The sequence below is a fragment of the Perna viridis genome, chromosome 13 (genome assembly GCF_037379345.1).
Source record: "Perna viridis isolate PV_CMFRI_1.1 ecotype Kerala chromosome 13, ASM3737934v1, whole genome shotgun sequence".
In the NCBI taxonomy this organism is placed as follows: Eukaryota; Metazoa; Mollusca; class Bivalvia; order Mytilida; family Mytilidae; genus Perna; species Perna viridis.
Genome location: NC_142457.1, coordinates 14,100,618 through 14,122,381, shown reverse-complemented (window position 1 = coordinate 14,122,381; position 21,764 = coordinate 14,100,618). Strand labels below are relative to the sequence as shown.

General features: G+C 33.8%; 1 protein-coding gene and 1 pseudogene across 8 annotated transcripts in view; both read right to left on the bottom strand.

Annotated features, from left to right (window-relative positions):
• The window catches only part of LOC148599680 (uncharacterized), a 39,078-nt gene extending 23,427 nt beyond the window's left edge, over positions 1 to 15,651 (bottom strand). Inside the window, exon 1 of one of the 8 annotated variants that reach the window (XM_088559791.1) lies at positions 15,454 to 15,651. Coding sequence is in view for 3 of the 8 variants with exons in the window: in XM_088559797.1 (XP_088415923.1) it covers positions 575 to 584 (10 nt within the window). In the remaining 5 variants the exon portion in view is untranslated. Of the gene's footprint in view, positions 1 to 574; positions 653 to 6,049; positions 6,169 to 11,488; positions 11,575 to 15,453 lie in introns of those variants that run through there. The other 7 variants (XM_088559794.1, XM_088559795.1, XM_088559792.1 and 4 more) reach the window with 7 other exon arrangements.
• Positions 15,652 to 19,221: 3,570 nt separating this feature from the next.
• Positions 19,222 to 20,527, bottom strand: LOC148599679 (uncharacterized; annotated as a pseudogene).
• Positions 20,528 to 21,764: the final 1,237 nt, after the last annotated feature.

Here is a 21,764-nt window from a genome sequence, read left to right as displayed (position 1 = left end):
GGGGATAAAATACACGACCCTATCCTTCTCCTTCCCATATCAAGAGCTAATATATCTTAACCTATACACTATACCCCTCCCAAAAAAAACAACAAACAAACAAACAAACAAAAACAAAAGTGCATGTTTACCAAGGAAAATTTATGTTGATTATTAAACCATGGTGTAATATTGTGTAACAAACAATGTGTAGTTTGTTCTATGGATCAGTATAGTAGATTAAACTGGCTTGAATAGAACGCATTTGGAATGAATCTATGTATATAGCCTCTTTTATGATATTAAATGTAACGGGTACAAAGTATCAGTTTTGTAGTAGTCGTGTGACACAAAACAGGGTTACTTGACTCCGATATTGTTTCATATCTTCCTCAAATCATGTAACATTTATACAGCATGTGAGCGCCTGCAATTATACAATTTATATAAATCTATGTAAATAGATACTTCGTCGAAAGACGAATTAGCGAATTTTTATACCTGCTCACAAATAACCTTCCTCAAACTCCAGTTAAAGGTATTCATTTATAATGCTGAAACATTAGTTTTAACTAGAAGAAATAAAATGTTTTACCTCCCAACATCTGTTCGAACTTCCCCTAACTGATCATATTTGTAAAGCGTATTAATACACACCCTTTTATGACCCTATACACTTGTAGAAAACAATGTCAAAATAAAACCCTGCATTCAGGTGTGTTGTAATATTTTACACGACTTTTATAGGTGTGTGCAGATGTCATTTTACGGGAGAAAATGACAAATTTATATAGCAGCTTCAGATAGCTATGTTGAATATGTTGCTTGTCACATGGGCGCTGTTTACCTGTTAGGTTGTTTCATGTCAGAAATGTTCAAAAACTTTAATTTGTATTGTCCTTCAGTGTTTAATCGAAGTTGCTAGATTTATAGCATAGGCAAATATATAGGTCAGGTGTTAAACAAAAGATATTCACGATTCCGCCTAAATATCGCCACCCACCTCCCTTTTCTCAATTGATTCCCCTTATAAATTTTCCACATCCGCCCTGGTAAAAAGATATTTTGTTCAGTTTATTGATGTTCCATCAGCAATTATATCTAATATTCATATAAAATCAATTCAAAGTTCATACATATCAAATAGCACTCCAGATAAGAATCATGCAGAATGTGATTCATGGTTGGAAAGCCTACATATTTTTATTTTTGATATTTCATTTAAAATTGTCATTGTAAACAGGAATTAACATGTGGCTTTTCATTACATAAAATGTACAGTTGAACTCAAAATCAAGGGAGATAACTCTGTAAATGACAGAAAAATACAACAGAAACTGTTCGATTTTCAATGTGGATTATCTCCTAAGAGCAGACATATTGGAATGAAGCATTTCATCATTTAGACCAATATCGCAAATTAATAAAAATAAAAATGAGTAGTCTTTGTTGGAGTGTACTATATACAATAGAATTTGCATGAATCTTAAAAAGATTGCTACTTAATGCCCAAATTCGTGGTAGTGTTTTCTTATTATAATACCAATTTATTGTTCCCTATTTAAATTGCTTTTTGATGGTTTTCCTTGCACCATATACATTTCCACATAATTACTACAAAGGATTTTCTTTGTTGCCAATACAATAACTAGTCGTGTCATTTTTCTCAAGTAACGCTGCAAGTCAGAATAAATTAGATCTTCCACAACTTAAAACAAATCTATTTACTAATTCAAGATATTATCTAGTCCAGAGATGCATTTCACTCGAAAACCCGAGACAATGGGACAGAAAAATACAAGTTTTCTTCATTAACAGAAATGTGATTGGGTAAAATATTCTCTCAACATAAAATATCACAGTAGCTATGTATACCTTCATTGTATATCACGTGACCTTGCAGATTAAATTTGATGCTCTATGATAGGATAAAATATACTCTCAACATAAAATATCATGGAAGCGATGTATATCTACATTATATATCCCGTGCTCTTGCAGATTAAATCTGAAGCTCCATATCCCATGCATATCCTTTAATTACTGTAAACTTTGTAAACATCAAAATTGTCAAATATGAGTGGTGGCATATTACTCTACAAAGTTTCAACACAATTCGATGTTAAATCAACCTCAGAGAGCCTTCTTCAAAATTGTACCTTTGACAGATACTTGGACGGACTTTAAGATAGGTCTACGTTGCTATCAGATACTTGGGTGGGCCAACGTTGCTGCCAGATACTTGGACGGACTTTAGGATAGGTCTACGTTGCAGACACATACTTGGACGGACTTTAGGGTGGGCCAACGTTGCTGCAAGGGACAAAACTACCAATTTATCCATCATAAGACATGTGCACAGAGCCACTGTAATTGAAGAACGTTTGTGAGCATTCGAGGAACATTTACTAAGTAAATTGCAAGTTATCGGTTGGTCAAAGCATTTAATCCAATCATAGAGTTTGTCCAATGAAAAAGACCCTAACAGGAAAACTAAAACACGGGTTGATTTTTATCGTATTTTTTCCTTACTTTAAATAAATTTACTTTAAACAATGTAAATACGGAAATATACGGAAGCCCGTTAGTACCATGTGAAGCTAAGCTAACTTAGCTAACTTGTTATATCAACTTACTAACTTGTTATATCAACTTAGTACATGTATATAAACGATATAAACGGCCATATCCCAAAACAATTGCATTAAAAATGGCCTGCGAAGGGATATGCCGCTTTTATTTTGACCTTGGATTTAGATATTCTGAAATATTAGAGTTTTTAGCACAACATCATCATATTACTATAAGTTAGCTAAGTTGATACAACAAGTTAGCTAAGTTGATATAACAAGTTAGCTAAGTTGATATAACACGTTAGTTAAGTTGTTATAACAAGATGAAAAAGAGCTTCACATGGTACTTACGGGCTTCCGTAGAAATAGGATTCTATTTGATTAACAACCGTCCAAAACTTGATTCCTGGTGTTGCAATGATTTGTGATATTAATATTTAACAGAATACTTTCCCTGGCGAAACCAATAATGCATGAAATGGTTAAAGGTTAAATAAGATATAATATATCACGATCATTAATAAATTAAGAATAACGAATAAAACGGGCAATCTTTTAAACAGTTAAAACTGCAAAGCTGCTAAAAGTTGAATAAGCGTAAGTGTCTGCCGGAAGACGCGATTGTTTAACGTTATTGTATAAGGTATATCCATAGCCCGGACTTTAAAAACAGACACCCCTCGTCCCTAAAAACTTTGAAATTTGCTGGTCTTTTATCATTAGTATTGTTTGACCTATCACGTGACCACTTCGTTCCTTGCGTTTTATTGCATTCGTTTTATTCACATCTGTTGTCATGATTAAATGAAGTGAAAGATAACATTATCATTCTAAATCAAATTGAAATCTGAAGAGTATCGATAAATCGATGTATTTATTGATAGATTCGTCGCTCCACCCTCTAACCAAAGACCGAAAGCAAACATAAGATAACACTTATACTATAGAGGAGATGTGATTTATGTCAAATAACTTATGATTTGAGGTCATCGAGGATCATAAATGAATTCTAGACCGAATAAGTTCTCGTTTGCAATATGTCGAGTACTATTAATACTATGTAATATTTTCTAAGGCATCATGTTGCCAATTTTTTGTAATTTTGCAAAAATAAAAAAAAGCTGTTCATTTGCGTCCAGACTTGTCTGTCGTTTAAACATTTTAAACCTGATCAACGATCTATCTCTTCAAATTAAAACAAAACACTAAGTTAAAGATAATAGGTATGCAGGGAGACATCCAGATAATTAAATGGGGTGGGGGCACAGCTCCAGAATATTCATAAAAGCAAGTGTCCTTTGCTTAGTTTTGTCCAATTTTTCCTAAAAAATCCCATATTGTTCTAACAAAGGCAGTAGTGGATCAAAAGGGAGGAGTTCCGAGGGTTCAACTCCTCCTATTTATTTATTTTTTTTTTGTATGTGTATGTGCAAAGTTAGGGCAAAACATGAGCAAATAATTATAGAGGACTCTTTTTTTGGAAGCTCACAGCTTTGTTCAATATCTCAACCTTTGACAGGGGCGGGCGAATCAAGAAATTTCCAAAAAGTTCTGACCGAAAAGTGTATCTACCAACCCCCAGAACCCATGAACTGCCACAGCCATTGCAAGTCTTTTAAGGTATCAGTCTTGTATTGCATATTCCTGAGCGGGTGTAAAACATGGAGGCTAAAAAATATAGTGCGCTTTCTTTTTGCCTTTTCCAGTTTTTGTTTCTTGGCAACTGATTATCATTTTTCATCAAAAGTACAGTTTGAATATCACGCTATGACACAAAAAAAACTTGTTTTTGAGGAAAAACAGTATTTTCATTTAAAAAAAGACAATGCTTCAGAAAAGGGGTCTATTTTATGAAAATAAAAGTGAAAGTAGAAGTCTATTTTTAGTTCGACCTGTTCTGTGTACCAAAGTTCGTGTCTTTTTTTCTAAAATGGACCTAAAAATTATTTTTGACATTTCCTTAACAGAAAAAAATGGTCAAAAATTAGATTGCAACTCCTTGTCTATTTTTTTTCATGAAAATCTAAGGTATACTATAGAAGCCTATGGAGCAAAGAATACAAGACTGAGACCATAAACACGTCGGATGTCGGAGGAAGACGTTGTGTTAGCTATTGCTTTCAGAAGCAAGCATAATGAGGTCAAAGAGGTGGTGGAACCAGGTCTAATTAGTTTACACACCACACATGATATCATCAAAATACGAATGACCTTCTAATAAAACAATCCCTTCAAACCTCTTCTTACATTTTTAAATCAATCTGATGTCATCCATGTACATACCCTGACGAGTGTATTCGATACTTCAAAAACTTTGATTTCAAACACCCGACAAATGGATGGAATTTCAAACATTTTGATCTAATGTATTACCCACAGGATTATACTGTCATTAAACTTCCAATACTTCACTTGTTAAAAATTGTGCCATGACCCACTGTATAAAACGCGATTTATCATTACATTTTACGGCGATACATGTAAGTGCATTTACCTCCTGGGGCAAGAGTTTCTCATATGCCTAAGTCCTGGTCGTGTGTAATTGCTTATATGTGTATAATTTTACCTCATGAGAAATATTACAGCGGTCGACTCGGAGGAGGAAGTGGACCCCCCTTTTTTAATGGAAGTTTTGTTCATGTTCTGCTTAATTTTGTCAAAAATGAGCAATTAATCACCTGAAGCAATTAATAACCTGAAACCACCTTTTTGTCGCATGAACCATGAAAGATTAACCTCTAGATGTAAGTGATATACAGGGTAGGAAATTTCCTTAATGTTCACTGATGACCCATGGACTGCCTGTGGCTGATTTATATAGGTGCCACAGTGATACATTCGTCACATTTTTCTATAATTTAAAACTATGAATGGCATCGATTTTTGAATTTCGAAAAAGACCAAAAGAAATCGAAAAAAATCATATATGTACGAATCTATACTTTGAGCAAACAAAACATGTGTCGTAAATCGGATCCAGTGAGACTAAATCACCCCTCCCCCTCCACGAAAAAAAACAAAAAAAATCAAGCATGTAAATAAATAACAGCTTGCAGTGGTTAACCGTTACACTAAAAACATCTTCCAAAAATCCAAATTCTCATTTCGTTTACAACAACAACAAAAAATGTTGTTTTCTTTCTCTTCCTTTTTTTCTTTTTTTTTGGGGGGGGGGGTCAAAAGGCAACTGCTTTCAACGATCGAGAGATTACAACGACAGGTACGTAATTTATAGGAAAAGATTTGAATAAAACTGATTGTTTGGTTTAAGTCATAGATACAACACCACACCCCCTCTTTAAAAAAAAAATCCATGATAGCATTAATGAAAAACTAAATGACTGTTCACAAAGTCATGGCGCCTGGACTTTTAGAACATTACTAACATCTCTCTCTTCAATATCTTCTTATTTGGTTGAAATGGCGAGAGAATGAATATTTAAGATGAATGTATAATGAAGATTGATATGACAGAGAAATGATAACAAAATACATACATCCTACCTTGACAAAACTATTTAATCCATTAACAAGCCATGTCAGACAAAAAATAAAAGATCAAAATTATTGCGTATTTTACCTGATTTTACCTTAATTTTGTACTATTTCATTGACTGAATCATTTATGATTTATGCATGTTTATTGATTAAACTATAAATGAGTAATAGAACAGAGTTAAGACTAAGTTATAAGTCCGTTTAAAAACCAGGCATGGGGTGATTCATCATATTTCAAGATAATCGAACAAAACAGTTTAGATACATAAGAACATACTTCCTTGGATCTGCTATGCATTGTGAAATATGTTTGATTGGTTATAATGTAAAAATTGTGGCGGGAAATTTTCCGGGCTTTTCTGTTCAAATTTTAAGATTTGATATCTCCAGTGACCAACTTTAAATTGCACTCTTTTATGCCCACTGAAGGATTTCAAATGACAAAAATTGGCATTGAGGAATGCATATGTTTCTACCTGATTATAAGGCAGAGCTGTACTTAGTGTATACGGTTGCAATATACACGTTTATCCCGAAAATGATATTCATGATTCGATTTCTGTTAATCGAGCATGTACTAGCACGTAATAGGGCGTGAGGGCATTGAGTGGGGGATAATAAATAATTGATACATCGATAAGATATAAAACCATGGTCGGAATACGGCCAACTGTTGTATGATTGCATGATATAAAGAATACATGTATTCAAAACATTTCAGGACATAATCATATTGTATTTATGTGTGTGAATGTATTATACTAATTGAGATATCATTCAGATATCAGGAAAATAAAAGTACATGTACATGCATACATGTAATAAATAGATCTTGTCACTTAAAAAATGAGTTTAGGAATTCTCAATGATGTTCAACGTGTAACTGCAGGGAGTAAGTGTAAGATTTGAGTTTATAATTGTAATGTGCAAATGGCATAATTTACGCGATTGCAATGACTCTCTCTTGAAATGGCTGTATGACTTTGCCTAGTAATTTCGAAAAAGGGACCGGGATGCTGACTACCTTAAAAGGGTACGCTCCAGAGATTCCCAGTGTCTTTTTTATACTTGTAATCAGCAAACGTATTCGAGCAATAAGTTTATTTTACGCAATTAAACGTGTTTTACTAATATGATATTCACTTCTTAAAATCAACACCTAACGGGTCAATTTGAATCTCTGTATGGAGAACTATCATGTTTTTTTTCTAAAAGGAAAAAAGGAGACTCTCTGTGTGTAGTGACTATATATATATACTTTTGTCCTAATCATAGTCCTTTCACTTTTTAGACAATGTCCAAAAACTCACTCCCGACCTGCTTGTATACGGAGACGTATCAGTCGGATATGAATGAGTGCGCCGCGGTGAGTTACATGTACTCCTCTTATTACCTTCTGAATCCTAAACATATTCATTGGTAAGAGCAAAATGAATGCTAACTTGTGAATTGTACGTACATAACAAACTAAACTCCAAATTTACACAATGTAACAAAACCGTTTAGGCTATGATATGGATTGAACTTATACATTTGTTATTAGCAATACAATATAATTGACAGTTATTTAACTCTACTTGACCTATCTATCGCTTATCGATATTAGTTTAAAAAGCATTGTTAAAATGGTGAAAGGACTAAGCTGAAGGCTTAAAATTCTATATACATAATTAAGTCATCGTATATGAAACAAGCAACAGATGTAATAAATGGATTCTGGACTAATGGCTGATTTATGAAGTAGAAAATATAACCTGAATAGCTTAAAATAACAATTTTGTTTTAAATAGAAAGTCTCGTTTTTTGTTTGTTTTTGTTTGTTGTTGTTTTTGTTTGTTGTTGTTGTTGTTTTTTTTTTTTTTTGTTTGGTACATTGATGGTAATTGTTTGTTTATACAGGCATATATTTAACTACAATTTGGACTTAATGAGTGGATCACATGGGGGTTTAACTCGGCCAACGTACGACTAATAAATATAATTTCAATTCCGAGCACTACTGTTGTGTACAAACTCCTACCAACATACATGTATCGTCGGCAATATATTTTCTTGAGTCTTCACATGTAATTCGTAGTCCTTAGGGAGAATAGTTCGGTTATGAAATGTGTCGCCGTATTTTAAAATACTTTAAACTTGTCTCTACTAGGCTCATTTAACACGATTTCAACTTCAGCAACATTTACTGTGAAAAAAAAAAAAAAAAAAAAAAAACATGCGTTTGTCTTCATTAATCTGAAAACGTGGGTCATCCGTGAATTTGTCCTATTTTGATCTCCGCGTAGCAAATCGTCCACAGACAAATAGAAAGTTACCAATAATACGGCTCACAGAAAAAAAAACATATAACATCTTTTGCAATCTAACCTTTTACCCCTACTTCACTTCCTTTTCGAAACAGATTAGCAAGATTTGAACAGGAACAATCCCCAAAAACCGTCAAATAAAATCAGTTTATTTACAAGCTCGACAGTGTCTCGCCCTGAAGTCAAACAGCAATAACACTCGGGAAGTAATAAGAGACAGTTTATGTATGGGTTTATTGCCTTTGTATTGTTAAACTAGAGAAGATTATTAAAATTTACAACATCATTTTGAGAGATTATTCACAAAACCTTCTGTGAAGTGGGTAATTTTAAATTTTGTACATTGAGTCCGGGATCGGTATGCGCATTTAAGGTGTTGACGCCTTCAATGGTAGACCATAGGCTGGAAAGTTTTGCTAGCGGTTTACGACCATTCACTTGAAGTATAAAACAGTAGCATAGCAGATGATGAATACGCGTATAGTTGAAGAGACATGTACATAACCAGGGTCTTTATATTACACTACTATACACTCCCTGATATAACGGACTCGTGCCAATCCCATTCTCACAAACAAAACACGGCGGGAATCTTCAACTCGAACTGTAACGGGAGTTGTTCGTTTAAGAATACTTGATACGACCGCAGAGCACGAACCCTGAACACGCAAGTATGGACACGCCATTCAAGATCTGAATTTAGATCGCGATTAAATGTTTGACACAGTATAAGATTTTGAATGGAAGTGGCTCCTTATTTCTAAACTTCAAATCACAACATCAAAAATCAAAACCAACCTTTCTTTGATGGTACGCCACCTTGTGGTATAATTTCAAAAGATTAATTATTCACTTTTACTCATGTTAATGCTCTGAAATCGAGGAACTTTTGTATTTGAACCTTATGACCCCTGATTATTTCATAGGTAATCACCCTAATAATTATTACCAGCCTTCTGTTGGTAGCATTGAAGCTTGTGGTACAATATCACAAGGAGCCACACACACATATACTTATTAAGTAGCTGTCTTTGTAAGAATCATGCAAAATCTGAAAAATGTGATACACCCCAAAAAAAGCTATATATTTTTATTTTTGTAATTAAGTTGTTTTATGGGTCTATATTATGAAATGTGTAATTATTCATTCAAATCTGCCTGCTCTTAGGGGATTATCAACATTGAAAATCCAATAGATTCTATTGTATTTGAGTGTCATTTACAGAGTTATCTCCCTTACTTTCGAATTCTACAGTGCATTCTATACAATTTTTATCTCCTAAGAGCATGGGTTATATGAAAAACCACATGTTAATTTCTGTTTACTGTGACATTTCAAACAAAATATCAAAAATAAAAATATGTAGGCTTCCCAACCATGTATCACATTTTGCATGATTCTTAGCTGGAGTGCTACTTAATAAGTAATATATTGTTTTATGAAATATTTGCCTCTGGTCCCCTTTTGGCCCTAATTCCTGAACGGTTCCAGTCATAATCCCCAAAATCAATCCAAGCTTTCGTTTAGTGATTTGGTATCTTGTGCTACAATTTTAAAAAGATCCATGTGCTTGTACTCGAATTGTATATTACGGAAGTAACTGTTTATAAGCATATTATAGTACAATTAGAAAGCATAATATGTCACCTATTTTTTAACCTTTTCATCAAAATAAATGTATATTGAAATGTCCATATAAATCTCAATGAAATTGTTCCACAGGGTTCGAACTCACCAAGATGTTTGGTGTTAATTTTTCGGGTTATGGCCCTAACCATTTTGGAATTAGAAGCCATAACGGAACCAAAAACTAAAAAAAAACAAAAAAAAAACAAGCTTATCATGACATTTCAATAGGAGTCCCGCGGTTGATACAGCATGCGACAAAGATTTTGACATGTAATATTCAGTATATATATCGCGACAATATTATATTCAATCATTTTAATTTGCATGTAATTACCACGTACATGTACGTAAACTTCATCGGATCTGCGCTTTCATGCATTTCATTTCATTTTTATTGTACTTAAATACCCATTGTCCTGTGGTCCTTTTAACAAAAAATCGTAAGTGTAAGATAAGTCGTAAGTTATCAGGCGCGTAGCTGCCGTTAGGCAAAAAAGCTTTTGCCTGCACTTAATTTTGCCAATTTTATTTTTCTTTATTTTTTTTATTATTATTTTTTTTTTTAGATAAAATACATCCAGGAGAGGCATAAATAATGTTCTAAAACGCTATCTCCGCGGACCTTCGTGGGGGGGGGGGGGGGCTTTGCCCCTCTGGACCTGCTGGGGCCTTAAGCGGCCCCGGACCCCCTGCCGTAATTTTGCCTACACTTCAATTTGGCCTCAGCTACGCGCCTGGTTATGATGTCATAATAGAGTTAAGTATTGTGACGTCACAACCTACAACTACTCTTACGATTGTTTTTGTGAAAAGGGCTGCTGGGGCTCATGTACTAACATGCCTTTCCTAAATTCGATCAAATGTTTACATCCTAGACAGACCATTTAGTAAATTTGATTATTATGAAAGTTATATTTTCATATGTCGTGATAAATGTAGACAGGTCTAGGAGACGCATGGGTACTACCTACATTGACATGTACAATGAAACCTTTCTAAAAGAAACATTGAACAATTCGAAACCCTGTATAAACCAGACACTTTTTTAAAGTCCCTTTACATCAATTTTAATGTATTTTAACGAAACATTGAACAATCCGAAACCCTGTACAAACCAGACACTTTTTTAAAGTCCCTTTGCATCCATTTTAATGTATTTTAAACGAGACATTGAACAATCCGAAAACCTGTATAAACCAGATACTTTTAAAAAGTCCCCTTTACATCAATTTTAATGTATTTTTATCCTTGGTAAATCAAACATCCGTTTAAAACGAACACAAGTCCAAACGGGATTCGGTATATGTGGGGTTCACTGTATCACGTGGTGGCTAACCAACCGCTATATCTTTCTCAAAAGACCGGTTTAGACAGGTAACATGTTTCAAAAAAATAAAAAGACGAGTGTTTTAGGGCTGTGCTTATCTAAATTGACGAAGGGTCGCATGATCTTCAAAGATAGAATAAAAAAACAACTTACCCCAGCCCTACATTTAACTTACCCTTCACTCAAAAGAGTTGACGTAATTATAATGAACCGTCCAAAGAAGTACCCTTTAACTTATTATAATGCAGATGTTACCTGGAAACTTAAATAGCTAAAAACCCATCAGAATGACAGTTCCTGAATAAGCACCCCTTAATTAAGCCTAGGCGAGTGTTTCGCTTGTCAATATGTTTAGAATTTTTATCTAAGGTATTATACCGAACCGGAAGAACAAAATGAAAAATTATAGGAAGGTTCCGAGGTCTTCTTTTAATATAACAGGTATCAGAAGAATACTCCGATTCGTTCCATTATACAGTTTTTTTAATATTTTATTATCTTTTACATTGACGAGGAAGTTTCTTTCGGCGTTCTGAAAGACAAATTTGTATAGTATTTAAATTCGTATCGTTAAAGTGTAGACTGAAATGAATCGCTTTAATGTTACAAGGAAAGCCCATTTTAAATTTACCGGCACGTGCACATATATTTAGTTTTGTTCCAGTAACTCTTAAGAATTTGAATAAGAATGACTGTTTTGTACCAGTATGTAATGTATGTATACATAGACGTGAATATGTGACAATACGTTGCAATTCATCACGGTTTTTTTCGCCATTGTCAACAAGACTTCCCCATTGGCGTTCTAACCTTGTTTTACGGTCGCTACATGTGACTAGCTCCCGCCCCTATATTCATCGAAAATGAAATAAATAATATAATCACACCGATGACCAAGAATCTATAATTCGAACGTCTACATTTGAAATTGTTACTCTTTAAGATAAATATTTATCATTTTACACACCTGTTGCGGATTATATAGACCACGTAATATGAAACCTTTATCCTGTGATTAATTGTTATGACCATAAGCGACCTTATTTGATCGGGTTATCTATCAATGAAACATATTTTACGTATAATCGATAGATAACTCCAATCAGGGTTCAAGTTTACGGTATTGGTCACATAATATGTTTGGTCTTCGTTGGTAACTTAACAGGGCAAAACAGGAGCAAGTAACTGGTTTAAATTCAGGGAATTAAAAATCACCACGCATGACACTTCTAGGTCAACCCCAATAAAAATTATAAGTAACAATAGTGAGAAGTAGAGGACATTCTTGTCAAATATAATACAATTGACGTTGAAGATTTTTGTAAATAATGCTTATTCAAATTGGCCTTACTATCTCTACGTGTTATCATCTTTTCGCTCTAACAGACTTTCATCTTGAATATGAGCAAACTTTTACAATGTTATATCATATTTTCATAATGGACTCACGTCTGCGAAGTATTCACATTCTTACTTTTGTCGAGTCCCCCCCCCAAAAAAAATAAATAAATAAATAAATAAATAAATAAAAGCAATCAATCAAATTGCAACTAACTGTTATGAATGTTAGATTAAAATAGGAACTGATGCTTCATGCATAATGTTTTTTTATGTAAACGCATTGTATGACGAAGGTACGGCAGAATTTACCATGTACATTTTACGTCTGCGAGTATTCATATTCTTACTTTTGTTGACGTCTACATTATTGCAAGCCTTCGTTTCCAACAATTTTCTTTCTTAAATTATGGGTTCGGTTCACTTTATGCAATTTTCATTGTACTAGATTTTAATACGACGACTGCTATTTTGTCTAATTGAGTATCTGGATATCATCAATGAATGGGGCGAGCTTTTTATATGATACATTAAAATTAACCATTCTATAAAAAGGGGGGTCCCTGATAGTGCCTCGAAACGCTAATTTCGTTATCAGTGGTGAAGTTATTATTATATAAATTTCTGTAACACCAATTCATGACTAGGAACCGATGACATATCAAATTAATCGGTTTAAGTGTCAAATTTCGCCATAAAGTCTTTGGATAAGTGGGGTGTTACTGCCATGGCGGCCGAGTATGGGCAAAGCTCTTGGCTGGTATGTTTTAACCACTGATGCCAAGTTGCTAACCATTCCAGGCGGGTTCAAAATAAAGAGAATTGTCTACAGTTTATTACGATTATACATAAAATACATGTTACAGGATGAAAAATTTTTTTGACATCAGAAAATTATGAAAAAAAACTCACATATACGGTGCGCTCAATCAAATTATTATCTAAAAGTTCTCAAATTCCTTAATACGGATGGAATCCACGTGGTACAGGGGAACAACACAACAGACATCAACAATCGAGGAATTCTCCATATAGCGATAACTTCTTGTTAAGGCAAGTTACACTATCGTCAACACATACAATCTACGACCTCGGTCCATTGTCCGGAACACGATAACTTCCTGTTAAGGCAAGTTATACTAACGTCAATAATTCACAATAACCTCGGACCATTGTCCGGAACCTCGGAACATATTGTCCGGAATACAAATACTTCCTGTTAAGGCAAGTATACGTCAAAACGTCAAACAAACATCATCAACAATAACGAGTTAACTTCCATTTACGGCAAGTTACAACTCTCAAAAATAATATTCCTCTTGCATCACTTGTTTCGAAAAACACATCCCTTAACCACATAAAAATAAATTCCAATCTTACATTCAGTCTGCAACCGTATATTCCTAAACATAAAATCTACAATCCTCCTCCCCTCTCTCTCTCCTTCTTGTCTCCTTTTTGGCCACCTATCCCATTTTATTCCACTACTAAATTTCAATCTGCAATCTTTTTTATAAACTGAAAATCAAAGCCCTTATATACTTTTCAACACCAATTTAACACAACCAACTATGCACCAACTATTTTAATTATCATAACTTACATAACTGACCTAATTTAAGCACCAATTCAACACCAACTTAGCACCAATTTCCAATAAATCAAAAACTTTGACAACTACTTAAAACAACATCCTACATGGGTATCTTCATACCGTACTTCATCACCTTTCCTATAGTAAACCACTTAAAATCATGATAAAGATAAACGTCTGGATATAAGAATGATGGTACAATGACTAAATCAAAATATGCTTATCTAGACATGCAACTAATTATCATGAAAATATACACCTCTACATTACTACTAAAGTTTCACTGCATATGACATAGAAATCGTAATACAGTCTTTTCTCTACGACATCTACAGATGAGATCAGTTCTAACCTCTCAAAAAACTGTCCTAGAACTGTCAGAAGAACAGCTCTATGAAAATTTAGGACAGTTCTAGAGCCAGCTCTTCTGAGAGTTCTAACAGAGCCGGCTCTACTAGTAGAACTGTTTGTGTAAAGCCGGCCCTACTAGAACTGTCCGGAGAGCTGGCCTTAGTAGTAGAACTGTTCTCGTAGAGGCGGTTCTGCTAGTAGAACTGTCATAAGAAATGGCTCTAGAATTATTCCATGACACTTTTAGAACTTCTAAGAGCCGACTCTTCTTACAGTTTCCCTTAGAGGTTAGAACTAATATCATCTTTATATTGCTATTCATGCTACATGCATATCAGTTTTGTAATCGATTTGGTTACACGTGGCTGTATAGCGGCTATCGTTAATTCATCCTTATAGTTATTTTTTTTCCTTAATGAGTTAAAAAAACCAAGTAACAATTATTCATGTTAGACCTGTTTATATTTATTTGTACTATAAGCTCATCTGACGCGCTTAGCAATTGTAGACTGTAATTAGAAAAATGTTATTAACACCAGTGAAGTATCAATACCATTTATTAATTATATACATGTACATGTATGCGTATTTGGAGAAACAAATCATTATCTGTGCAAAATTAACTAAACATTGAGAAATAGCTATGAATAGGTCTTAACATAACAGTAATTCATTCAACACCGAGTTTTAAAACGGTATTATATATCAATTTTTCATTTTTTTAGCAAAATAAAACATGATTACTATTTTTGGCTGCTATCGAAGTTTTTGGTCCATGTAGAAATACAACGTATGTGATTTCTACATCCTGAATGATATTTCACCAATAAAATCACGAAACATAATACAATTCCTACCTTATAATTTCCTCTCGTAAATGTTAGTGTCCGTATAAGAGGGATTTCCCACATGAAAAATACCCCATGTATCACCTGTTAATATACTTGTACACGACTATATTTTAATTTTACACAGAAAAAACTACGTCAATATATTATATGGGGTGTGGCGATTCGTCGTGTGAGAGTATACCTTCGGTATGTGGTCTCACCTTTTGTTTACGATTACGCGAAATTAGTGTATGCATATAATAAAGATAAGCTAACTATGTATTGTGAAATTTTATAGTCGTTGTTACACGATCGACATAAGAAGCGAAGCCTCACAATCGTCCGCTATAGACCCCAAAATTTATAAAGAAAGTGGGGGAGGGTTTGCCGATCCAGATAAGGCTCAAGATAGAAAGAAAACTGGACCCCTGTTTAACGAATCTAATTCATGAAAATTATGCTCCTGTATGTTGTAGAAAGGGGAGCAGTGAAGAGCTGTTACATGTACTGTCTGTACTTTCCTGTTCGTTTTGGTTTTTATGTTAATATTCAAGCCCTTTTTTATAACTACTGTCAGTTATTAATTAGTAATATACATTTAGAGTTTATAATAAAGGGTTTTAATTCTGCAGGATTCAAAATTTTCTTTAAACAATTTTATTAACGACTCTTTAAACAATTTTATTAATGACTAAGTCATACTTTTGGGTGGGTTAAAAGTAAATCGACATTAAAGAGATGAATATATATGAAAGTAGTACTGAAAGATATATCGTGGAGCAATTCAAGTACCCGTCCTTGTAAGAATCCTGTAAATTACATGGCAAATGTTTTAACACTAGTTTTAACAGGTTATTTCAGAGTTCAGTAATTAAAGTGTGCGACTGAGTCGGCCGCAATTGCGTATTGGGCCACTCGCATAGGCAGTTAAGACGTGTAGATTCATTGTATCATAAATGTGCTTTTATAAAAACAATAAGAAAAATAAGAAAAGAAAACAAGAATATTTCTAAATTTGTTGTTAATGAAGACCTGGACAATTTGGGATCATTTTTGCTAGGATTCTTCTAAAATAGTAGTATTTAGACTATTTATGGTTTATTTTTGCTATTTAAGGGTTGTTATTGAGTACAGTTATAATGATAAGCAACATACAATCTATTTTTGTCACTTTTAGACAATCATTTTAAATTTTCAGGGTTGTATTTTGAAAACAATTTATATTTGGAACTACAGGTGGATGTTTTTTTCCCAAGCACCAACCTTTTACGTATACATTACATGCATTTAGGGGGAACCGTGTCCTGGCCCATTCCCCTTTGGATTTGCAATGAATTTCAAAATACTAAGTTAGCACAAATTTTGAATTTTGATCGCCATTAACTTAAATTTTAATGGCATTCTTAAATATAAAATTCCTCACTAGGTAACTGTGTACGTTATCAGTATGCATATTAACAGTAAAATTACATTGTTCTGTTATCAGCGCGGAAAATATTGGATTTAAAGAACACATCATGACAGAACATAATATCTGTGTTTTAAAAATAGAAACGTATATAAAAGGCGATAGTCTTCAATCTAAGATTGATTTGAACGTAATAACTCGAACAGTAATGTCGATATGTCTGTTATATAGAGACCCTTCCTCATTAATGTTTTGTCATTGAAAGTAGTACACGTATGATGAATTAATGTTACATCTGCGTAGTTAGACTTGCATGGTGCATTGATATTAAGGCTGACGATACTATGGGAAATGGCTGGGGGCTTGTGTCAATTAAACCATACATCAACTCTTCTTTATTTAGTAGACATTGAGTAGAAAATAGTATGAAGCGCCGAATGAGACTTGATCTTTTTTGTAATCAAAATCAATTTTGTGAGACAAAAGTCTATTTTGTGTCACAATATGTCACAAAATTCTATTTTGTGAAACAAAAGACAAAATTCAATTTTGTGTCACAAAATTACAATTTTTGAGACAAAAGTCAATTCTGTGCCACAAAAGTTAATTCTGTGTCCCAAAATTTAATTCTGTGAGACAAAATTCAATTTTGTGTCGCAAAAGTCAAATTTGTATGCAAATGAATTCAAAATGTGCAGCATCATGTACACGTGTATTATAAACTTAAAGCATCCACTGCAATACTAAAAATGGATAAGGTACGGATGTGCACGGTTATAATAAAGCATATAAGTGAAAGAAATATCGGATATCGCAATCGTATAACCCACATATCAAAGGCGATATAGATATTAAAATGTCCGAAAATGGTTCTTGTTTTAAGATTATAATTATAAATCGTTGCCCAACTTTGATCCCCTATAACTTGAAAACGGTCAAAAACACATAAAATCTGCTGTACATTTATTTACCCGAATTAAATAAAGAAAACATTAAAAATAGAATAATCAAAATAGAAAAAAAAACAATCTACATGGGTTTTAATTAGCTGAGAAATCGTAGCTCTTGATCCTTTTTTTTTTTTGATTTTGCGATCTAGATGTTAAAAAAATTAAAAAAAAATAGTTAGAGCTACGTTTCGCAGCTAGGGTTTTAATAAAACACATATTTTTACCCTTTTTGGTCCCTTTTTCTAAGACGGCAGGGGCAACAAAGTCCAAATTAAATAGGAATCTTCTTAGTTGTTGGTAAAATCATATCAGCATTTCAGAACAATTCGTCAACCACAACTAAAGTTATCGTACGGAAACAAAGTGTCCCTAGACCACGACGACGACAACGCGAACGACAATGTCGTCGCCGACCACAACGACTGCACCATAACATTATACGACCGCGAGTTTTTTTCCTCGTATAATAAAAAACGGGAGATTTCACTCTCAAATTTTCTCAAAGACGGAGCTTTGCCAAGGTTTTGTATTCTCGAAATGTTTAGTAATGTTTTATGTGTAGCAACAGACCTTAGAATTCCGAAACGAGTACATGTATTCGGAAATATCACATTACATCTACATTAGAGATATAAAACCAAATAGGGAAGAAATAAATTCACTTTATACGCTTCTCTTCCACAATTTGATTTCCTGGGGGGGGGGAGTATTACTGACTTTTTTGCTTGTAGGTTTGTTGTCTTTCTGTTTAGTGAGGGTGTTTTACGTTTTTTAGCGCATCACGAAATTTGTTTTCATAATTCCTAACCTTTATTCTCATAGGATAAGAGTTTCTTCAAATCATTTTTAAATGGTTGATGCCAAACTATTTACCATAAGATGTAATCTGATCATTTCAACTGACCAAAACGTACGAAAAATTAATATCGAATCGGATAATTAAATAATAAAACATGTCATGTGTGTTATTTTATGTAAACAATTAAATAAGCACACTTCTTTTTACATGTAACAATTATAGGACGATGTACGTCGCAATACAAAAAGACGTCGAAAGGACCAGGTACGATAAGGGCCGTTTTAGGCCCGCTCTTCAAATAACTTCATATATTCCATATTAAAAGGCAAGGTATAGTAGCCCTCCAAAGTGACAATTTTTTCTTGTTTATGAAAATCTTTGGTTGCCTAGCAACGGATTTTAATGTATACCATGACACTTGGGGAAAACCCTTCTTAATTTCAGATATTGGCCAATATCAATGGATTAAGTCCTGTTATGAGAACATATGACAACTACCTTAATGTGGAGTAATTAATTGGATTTTGTAAATGGCATTTACAACAGAGAATATACTTTCTCCCCAAAAACCCATTTGTTTTGCATAGCAACCATTCATTTTCATGGCAACCAACTATCATTTCTTTCATGTTGCCTATATATTTTTATTGAGTGTTAAACAATGCATTTTTATTACATCAATTTTACTAAAATAATATAAACTCCAATTTATATTGTAAAAAACTATTCCTAGGAACAAGGTCTTCCATGGTTACCCAAAAGATTACATAGCAACCATTAATTATCGAAGCAACGAACCATTATTGTGGTATATTTTCGCATGTTCTAAAATGAATAAAGCTTTATGATGTATTTTTATAAGATCACTATCTAAAGTTATAATTCTATTATTCCAAACTAAACCAGGCAACATTGGTTTTCATGGTGACCAGAAAAAAAATCTCCATAGCAACCATGAGTATATTATGTCACGTGTTTGAATCCTAGAAATATTGGCACAAAGTTTTTGATAAGAGATTCCCGTGCAGAATGAACAGCTCTACGAATTTGATGTGATTTCAGGCTGAAGAGAGTTCCCAAGATTACATTTGATGAACCAGTTCGAAGCTTCACCAACAAAATGCCCAGGCATGTACGCGCAGAACGTACACCGGAATTCCTCAAGACTTTAACATGCAACGCAACAACGTCAAACTGAATTCTAGTCAAACATATTTAAAATGACGAAATCGTCATCCGATAATGCAAGTTGGACGTCAAAATTCAACTTTCCGACATCTTTTAACATCGAGCGTGTACTTGTGAGCAAATCATTTATGTCAGTTCTATTCAGAAATGTTGTCTGTGATGTTTCCTTCAAGACATTTAAAGCAGTTTGCTTAAAATATTTTCCTATTAAACGATTCGAGCAACATCTGCTATTTTTGGCAATAAAATATCCTTTATCAATAAACGCTTGAGTTTTAGCCTCGTTTGACACTACAGTCAAATGGTGTCTGCTGGTATTTTGCTTTTTGCACACTATACATCTGCGATGTGATTTTGCAGTTGAGGCTATCTGTAGTTGAATCGTTTTAGGACTTATATCAGATTCTGCTGTTTTAGTTCCCGAATCTTCATTTTCAAAATTATCATTCGCAAAAATCACATCTTCGACCGAATTTGCCTTGATTTCACGACGAACTCTAGTTCTGCATTTGGAACAAATTCTATCTCCATCATAAACACGTCTATTCAGAATTGCCTCTAAATGGGATCTTAGATTAGAATTTGATACAGCGCGTCGATCTTTTTCCTTCAGATGTGTTTTTATACATATGACACAGCTATAGTTTCGTTGAGTTGGCATGTCAGGATGAACTATAAAGAAACAAAGCACTCTATCAAAACAGTATTTTTTTAATATTGTATTTAATTTTTCGAAACCAAAACACATAACTAGAAATTCTTTAAGGCTAGTAACACATGTCTCCATTTTGTGTGTGCAAAAATCGAATATTTAATCATAAGGTCATTAAAGTTCAGGGTTGACAGGAAACATCCATATTCCGGAAAATATCGCCTTAATGTGATCTATCAACATGCCAAATATCAAAAGGATATCTTATAAGACAAAGAAGTTTCATTCCGGACGCGTAAATTCCATATAAACGAATTATTTGACCATCAGTTCAAAGTGCAAGGTCGAAGGCTATGGTATACAACATACAATGTATTGTGGTCTTATGATATAACCACATACCCATGTAAACATCGTCTTAATGTGATATACCCGCATGCTAAATATGAAAAGGCTATTTTATAATACAAGATTTTGTTACGGATGGACGGACAGACGGATTTCTAAAGTGTGGAAAATTTTCATGGTGAAACCCGAATATCAGATTCTATCATGTACTTTAGCTCCCCATGAATTCCATGTTGGTTAGGTCTTTCAAAATCAATCTACTTACATGAGACATTTATTAAATCGTATCCTATCTTATGCATACTTTTTGTTGAAATTACAATGTACATGTAATACTTTGTAGTATATGATTTATTGCAGGAATATTTTGTATACTATACATTAATTAATAAATGACGGTATGTTTTTTGTTTGTTTTGTTTAAATATCAATTCTTTCATACAGGCTTCGATCGTGCAAACGCTTAAAAACTCAGTGATTTTCATCAAGAATATAAATTCAGGAGGTGGACACGGGGTCAGCAGTTCTTGCCACCTTCACTATCGTTTCCTGTCCCCCTTATTTCCAGGTTCCATTCCCTTGTCCGCTCCACCCATCCCGGTTCCCGTCCCCTAAACACCCCTTTAAAATAACACTTAAGTGGTGCACAGGGGGTCAGCAGATTCCTTCCCTTTTACTTCCCGGTTCTCGACCTCCCCATTTTTTCCCGTTCCCTTAACTCCTGGTTCCGACACCCCCTTATTCCCGGGTTCCCACCCTCTCAACACCCCTCAAATATAATGTACAACATGGTCAGTCCCTATAAGAAAAGCATCTTATATGAATTAGTTACCATCGATATCATATAAGGTAAAGCAGACAGCCGCATACAGAACAACAGCAAATATTGATCTCTTTATTTCACCTTGTTGATTCCAGTTAAATTCGTATAATCTATAATACAATATATAAATAGTAAAAACATGTCCACAGTTGAATATGAAAAAAAAATCC